The 7,711-nt window shown below is 42.7% G+C and overlaps 1 protein-coding gene across 1 annotated transcript; it reads right to left on the bottom strand.

The window, feature by feature from the left end:
- Nucleotides 1–1,352: 1,352 nt before the first annotated feature.
- Nucleotides 1,353–4,960, bottom strand: LOC130386973 (putative nuclease HARBI1). Its single transcript, XM_056595895.1, has 2 exons — nt 3,680–4,960; nt 1,353–3,001 (listed from the first exon to the last, which is right to left on the bottom strand). Exons 1-2 carry the CDS (start codon nt 3,812–3,814, stop codon nt 1,970–1,972), a joined length of 1,167 nt encoding a protein of 388 aa, XP_056451870.1. The 5' UTR covers nt 3,815–4,960; the 3' UTR covers nt 1,353–1,969.
- Between the last annotated feature and the right edge of the window lie 2,751 nt (nt 4,961–7,711).

Genomic DNA, 7,711 nt, shown 5'->3' with positions numbered 1-7,711 from the left:
ATAGGGTATGTGATGTTGTGATAAAGAAAACTCTACATCTTCACAATTCAAGGCAATGAGTTACCAGAGCAGGGGATTCCCTCTCTGCCTTCAAGAAGCTCTCTTCCGAGTGCACCTCCCTTCTTGTCTTCTTCTATTGCTTGCACTAGTTCGGCACGTTTTTTTCTTATGTCAAATTGTATTTATTGTCACATTAGAGGTCTACTGTATATTGCTTGTAGCCTGAGATTTCTAGTACGTCACTTTGGACAAAAATGTTTGCTAAATAATTTGTCAATGCATACGTTAGTTGCATGAATTATTTAGTTTATGTTGTATATGTTGTGTGTCCTTCAAGGAGCTACAAACACCCAAAACCGGGTCGGGGACTGACAGGGGGGAGGTGACTGCTGCCAACTAGCAGTTCTTTGAGGATATGCACGAGGTGATGGGTGACAGACCTGCAATGGACCCTCCTGTGGTGGTGGCCTCCTTTTCAGAGGATCCCACGCAACTCCTCATGGTATGTAATGAGTACATTGAGTGGTCTGGATTTTCTGAATAGCAGAATGTGAACATGATCTTATTGCAATGTGCAGTCTCTTTCTCTCTCTCCCTTTCATTTATATAAATATATACATAAAGTACCGGCCATACAGCCATTCACCCTCACACACCCTCCTCCTGTGACTGTACTCACCCCCTCCACCCTGGCCTGGACGGCTATGAACCTTCTCCCAGCCATTGAACACTACTGTTTCCATATGTTTACTGTTCCGTGGTATTCACTGTACTTACCTCATTCTGTTTTATCACTTTTACCATCACTTCTCATTCACCTGTACTTAACATTCTGCAATATTTGCACTACCTTGCTGCTGTTTACTTATATCTTATTTCATTCAGTCTGTATATATCCAGTTATTTATACCACTACCCTTCCAGCTCATGTTTTACAGTCCCACAACTGTTAACTAACTATACTGTTCCTAATGCACATATTTTTTTCATACTGTACATATCCTGTTATTTATCACTTCAATTCTGATTGGTGTGGTTTATGTGGCATTTCATAACTCACATACCGAAAACACATTCAGATAACAAGAGCACGCTTCAATTTCACCTCCACTCAGGTGTTAAATACCCTAGACCAGGGCCATCAGACATGGTTCCTGCCTTTTGTGTCTACCAGGGCAATCAGACCCTGATGGTTGGCCTTTGTCTAAAGCCATGACAAGATGGTTGAAACCAACCTTATTTACGTCTATATGGCCATATGCCTTTGGTCAAGTACACACAAACATTTGACATGACCACAAACATTTAATCAAGATTGATTTTGTTCCGTTAGGAAATGGTTGAGCCTCCATTGGCACCCAGCACCTCTGCACCCAGCCTCTCTGCAGCCAGCACCTCTGCAGCCAGCCTCTCTGCAGCCAGCCCATCTGCAGCCAGCCCCCCTGCAGCGACAGGCTCCCCATCTCCCTCACTCAGAAAAAAAAATAAAAAAAATCCAGTACTGGAATTCCTAGTAGAGGAATCAGCAAAAGAGGAGAGGCGAAACGAAGAGGAGAAAAGACGGCACACAGAAAGTCAGGAGAAAACAGACCGTCTCTTGAGTCTTTTTGAAAAAATGGTTGACAAAATGTAGGGGTTATTTTGGTTTTGTTTGTTCATTTGTTTCTTTTTTTGCAGTTCAGTCGTTATTGTTGTACATATATATTTTTGTTACGTTATGTTTATGTTAATTTTATTAAAAAATAATTTTGTTTACAAAGTGTTTCTGAACATTAATGCCATTCAAAACAGATGACTGGTGACAAACAGATACACAAAACACTATGCACTGTGTATGAAATGATTTATTGCAATCAGACTTATACAGATAACATCTACACTCATGTAAAAAAACAACCACCACCACCACCAACGTGAACACAAAAGAAATGTAAAATATATACATATATACATATGACAATTGTCATCATCATGGGGCTTGTGCATTGCCTGAAACTTGGGCAGCCAGTCTGTTTCTGACATCATTCCCAGAGGTTTCGTTGTATGCCATGGGTTCACGGGGAGGTTGGGGGTCGTGCCGATCTCCTAAAATGTCCTCATCTGGAACCAGAGTGTCACCATTGTCCATACACACATTGTGCAAAAAGGCACATGAAGCGATGACCTGTGGTGCAAATGTGGGCTTCACCTCTAAAGCCTTGAAAAGTGTCGACCTCCACCTGGTCTTCATCATTCCAAACGCCCTCTCAATTATGCTGCGCCCCTTTGCCTGGTGGTAATTGAACCTCTGCTGTACTTGTCCTTGCACTGGCTCCTTGAATGGAGTGATGAGGCAAATTGGAGTTTCCAGACAGGGATACCCACCATCACCCAGAAGGATGTAGCCCGCTGGGGGATACCGTCTTGCAGTATAAAAAGTGCTATTTTTCATAACACGTGTATCGTGGACAGATCCCGGGTACCCCACATAAATGTCCAGAAACCTCCCATTAGAGTCACATATTGCCTGCATGTTTACTGAGTAAAAACCTTTGTAATTCAAATAGTCTAATCTTTGATGCTGTGGAGGTTTGATTCGGATGTGGCTGCCGTCGATAGCTCCAACCACATTGTGGAATGCAGGGGTTCCCGAAATGTTAGCAAATCCCTGACCAACTGCGGGCAGGTTCGCTGTTGGAGGAAAGCTGATTGCTCTGCCCAGATTGTCCAATATGTTCTGGGCCACTCTGTGGACGATGCGGTGAACTGTAGGCTTTGGCACGTTGCAGACACGGGACACCACCCGGTAAGAGAGTCCATGTGCTAGCCAATAGGTGTAGATGAGGACTTCCAAATCATTACCCCAGCCATGGTCCTGCTCCCTGTGCAAAAGCCTCTGTAAACTGCGCATTGCTGTTGTGCTGAGGCGGAAATCCTGCCTCAGCTCTGACTCCACATCCAACCAAATGCGCAGTACAGGCATGTTCAGGTTTAAGGCACAGTATCTGGCCGGAGCACCAGTCTGGAAAAGAAAAACATTACACACCATTAGTGGACTGAGTTGGGACAAAAATGCTGATGGAGATAATTGTCATCACTGTTAATAACTTAAGAATATATTAATCAAGTTCCTTGTATTAATACATTACTTTGTATGAATCAAGTAAGCAGGAATATGGCTTTTCACAGTTTCCGTGTGTGTAACTTAGATTATTAGGTGCTATTTTGTCTGCATATGTGCAAGAGCATGTTTAGACAGGAGGTGACGGGAAGGGTCGAACTGTGCTTCTCTCGAGCTTGTTGTTTTTGTTTATCTCCTAAATATACTACATGCAACTACGGAGTCCCGAAGTGAATTTTCAACGATCAAATGCCCCCATCAAACTACTTTAAACTGTTTACGTCTTCCCACAACAAAGCACATGGCTACAGTTATGTCTCCCCTCCCCCTGCACAAAGAACATAGTGACTGCTGTGCATCGATATTACCCACGAGTTGCATACATCCTTAACTTTTAGTTAACCGTCAAAGCAAAATATTATACACAGATATTTACTGGGTTCCTATTCCAATAACATGTCATGTCATTTAGAATAACAAGTAGGCTACATGTAATTTGCCCGTGTCGAGCTCTACTGTTTTGGTTAGTTCGGTTAACGTTAAACAACTGAACGATGTTTGCAAACAATCCATACATACCAAAGTTTCATCCAACAGTACTTGGAGGCGTCGTAGACCTCTTCTCCTTGCTTGAAGTCTGCGATTTCTTGCAGACAATCGCAAAAAAAGAACCAAAAACATCGCAATGGACACGCACGCACTTGCAGACGGCATCTTCGAAGTGATTTGATTCCGGCGCTCTTCTTCTCTGGCTTTTATTGTTGTTTCGGCGCTCTGGTGACGGGGCAGCCAGCTGGCGACGATGAATGATGATGTACCCGAAACCAAGTGACGTACCCGAAACCGAGTGGCGTCTCATTTCATAGGGGAAAGATCTCAGCCCTTGGCCCTTACACTTGCAAGTGCTAGGGTTAAGACAAAGCAAAGGGGGCAAGGGGAAGAATCGAGATTCGGCCTTAGACTTGACTGCTGCTTTTGACACAGTCGACCACCAGCTTCTTTTATCCCGCCTGGAACTCTGTGTTGGTATTACTGGAAAATGGTTCAAGTCATATCTGTCAAAGAGAACCTTCTCTGTTCATCTAGGCCAGTACTCCTCAGCTGCAGCCCCACTAGTCTGTGGGGTCCCCCAAGGCTCTATTTTATCTCCAATTCTTTTTGCGTTATATTTGCTTCCCCTAGGTTCCATTTTTTAAAAACACAACATTTCTTTCCATTGCTTCGCAGATGACCTTCAAATCTAACTGCCATTCAAATCAAACAAGGCTTCCACAAATGCATTGTCAAACTGTCTGAAAGATGTGAAAACCTGGTTGGAACTTAACTTCCTAACACTAAACAATAATAAAACCGAAATAATTGTTTTTGGCCAATCCAAACTACTGGATGGCATCGACAGTGTTCTTGGTCCCCTTGCCTCCTACAGCTGCCCTTTTGTCAGAAACCTCAGTTATTTTCGACAATGGTTTTAAATTTAACAAGCAAATAAGCTCAGTCGTGAAAACAAGCTTCTTCCAGCTGCGACTCCTAGCGAAAGTAAAGCTGTATCTCCCACCAAAGGACTTTGAAAGAGTCATTCACCTGTTCATAATGTCCCGTCTAGACTACTGTAATTCTCTTTACTTTGGTGTGGACCAATGTCTGCTCCGTCGCCTGCAAATGGTCCAAAATGCTGCTGCACGCCTCCTCACTGGGAAAAGGCGATATGACCACATTACCCCTGTCCTGGCCTCTCTTCACTGGCTTCCTGTGGTTTTTAGAATTAAATTCAAAATCCTGTTGTTTACTTTTAAATCTCTACATGGGCTGGCACCTAAATATATGTCAGAGCTGGTCTGCATCCATGCTCCAGCTAGAGAAATTCGGTCAGCTCAGCAGGTGCTGCTGGATGTACCTAGGTGCAGACAAAAAACAAAAGGAGACAGAGCCTTCGCTGTGGCCGCTCCTAATCTTTGGACCGGTCTCCCCCTGAGTCTGAGAACTGCCCAGTCTATCGACCAGTTCAAAACACAACTAAAGACTCACTTTTTTACATTGGTGTTTAATACAGATTAAGATTTTATTTTATCTTATTCATTGTTGAGGCTAATATGCAATTTTAAGCCTTTTTGTTTTTTGTTTTGTTTTTATATTGTATTTGTGTACAGCACTTTGGTCAACTACTGTTTTAAAATGTGCTATATAAATAAACTTGACTTGACTTGATGAACAAACCATGGAGATATTGGAAATAGCCAATATAGGCAGTGTACACTTACCTGAACATTTATACTGATCAATCCTGTTCACATAATCAGCCTAATTTATAGATGGGGCCAGTATGGGCACTTGTGTGCCATCAATGCACCCAATTACAATTGGAAATCCTGAAATATAACACCCAGATGAAAAGTCAACGAGGATCATTTCGGTGCCATTTGGGAACACGTAAATGCTGACCTGCAAGTTGGTGAAACTCCATTTTAATGCATCTCGTGGGTTTATGGCCTGGAAAAACGATGAAGTTATGCAACAACCGCTTCAGCGCAAGACAAACTTTACGTACTGAGCGGCAGACCGTGGCTTTGCCTATGTGCTCAGCATCTCCTACACTGTAAAAAAAACAGAGAGCTATGCAAATTGTTTGTAGTGAACTGAGGGCTGATCCACGATTGGTAACAATTCCAATGTAGGGTTGGAGAAGGTTATTTAAATATATCAAAGAATCATGTGAAAAACTATATCTCTCCAGCAAAAAGTCCTCCGGAAAGGACTATGTCGAGCCATGGTCTAATTAATCTCTCTGTGAATATTTGTGGTAGCATTAATAATAACGACTTATCTAATTCACTTCAACTAGCTATAAGCAAAGAGGAATCAGAGAGTCCAGGTCAAGTATAGATGGAGAGTTTATTGCCACCCGCAAACGAGAGACAACAAAGCCGAATGGTATCCGCGAATACACACTACTGAATGAATCCCGTACAGCTCCTTATATCCCCAATCCTTACACGATACAAAGTTGGACTTTCATCAAATATTGATGTGCATAGAATGTTTTTCTGGGTCATACTGTGTGGATGTCAGCATATTCTCATGTCTTCTGGATCCCAATGTGACCTTAGAACATATATTATCCTTATACAAACAGAGATGATGCACACGTGTGAATGTAAGCATTGTCTTCAGAGAGTACATCAAATGGGAATGGACTGGACTCACTCACTGGTGCCACATGGCACATAACATCTAGGCTAAAGGTGATCAGCTGTTTTCCACTATTAAATTATCTATATGATATGTAGGACTAATAATAATCATTGTTTAACATAGAATGTAAGGTTAATTTCTACCATAATTGCACAAATTATTTGTGCTCCGATATCAACCGGCCTCTCGTCAAAAGGGCATGCCATTGTGATCACGTAAAAGCTGTGTTGAACGCAGGTTTAAATACCCTGGCAAAACCGGGTGTTCTTTAAACGTAACCTGCGCAAAACCTGCTCCGCCCAGGTTTGATTCAGAGCATATGTTTCTATAGCAACTAACATACCATGTTCCTTTTGGAACGGAAAACCTAGGGTTACCGTAAACCCTGGGTTAACTTACCCGGTTATGTGATAAAACCGGCTTTGTGGAACACCCCACTGGTGTTGTGGTAGAAATTAATGATTATATTCTATGGTAAACTATGATTATTATTAGGCCTGTATATCTTAATGGTAGAAATCACACGGTGCCTGGGAGTCTGGGGTCAGAGCGTATGTTGGAAGGAACCCATGATAGGGGCAGGAAGCTACGGGGTTAATGCGCGCTGACCTCAGAATGGTGTCCTAAATTATTTTTGTTGATAATGTGGTTTGACGAACTCATGATTGATGTCGGCGGAAACCTCCAACAAAGAAACTGTTGTGTGTGTGTGGATAAAGAAGAAGCTGGGCCCCGTTTCCCGATAACGATGGATCTTCGCTCGTACGATCATTCTCCCGATGGATCTTGCGATCCATCGATAATTTCTTTGGAGCGTTTCCCGAAACTCCTCTTAACGTGAACGCGCATTCGCTGCACTCACGACGTCGTAGGATTGTAACTGTCTACTGACACGGTGCTGAAATGGGCTCCGTAGGAGGGGGAGACGCAGGAATGTCGCAGGAAAATTGTTTTAAAAAGGGTTAAAATATATCCCCATCAAGGACAACAGCAGAGTAGCCTACGAAAAAAATAGACTGCAATTATATGAATGCTAAAGACATTAAAACACAATTGATTAGGCTTAAACCGACATATCAGTCCTAATCCTGAATGCACTGTGCGTTTCACGGCATTTCCCCCCCTGAAATAATTCCATTTGACAAAAAATTAAAAATAGCTTGTGTGACAACTACATTTATCTTAATGGGCTGATTTCTGAAACATGCTTTGCGCAGCAAAGAGAGCCGACTTAATCTGATTCCGCATAAGGGTTTCCTTGATTGATAATTTGATTGGCTATAAAAGCCCCTCCGGAAATAGGGTAAGGTATGTATTGATGAGGAATACAACGAAGCCCACCTTCTGGCCCGGTTCATCGTTGAGCGCACCATCGGGAGGTGGAAGTTGCGCTTTAGATGCCTTCACAAGTCAGGCGGAGGG

This window comes from Gadus chalcogrammus, chromosome 8, assembly GCF_026213295.1.
Source record: "Gadus chalcogrammus isolate NIFS_2021 chromosome 8, NIFS_Gcha_1.0, whole genome shotgun sequence".
Classification (NCBI taxonomy): Eukaryota; Metazoa; Chordata; class Actinopteri; order Gadiformes; family Gadidae; genus Gadus; species Gadus chalcogrammus.
The sequence above is the reverse complement of the archived record's forward strand: the minus strand, read 5'-3'. Positions and strand labels throughout refer to the sequence as shown.

Excerpts from the sequence above, each read along its gene's own strand:
- LOC130386973 (XM_056595895.1), bottom strand. The coding sequence starts at position 3,814 with ATGCCGTCTGCAAGTGCGTGCGTGTCCATTGCGATGTTTTTGGTTCTT. Across the intron at positions 3,002-3,679 it reads TACTGTTGGATGAAACTTTG|ACTGGTGCTCCGGCCAGATA; the intron begins GTATGTATGGAT and ends TTTCTTTTCCAG.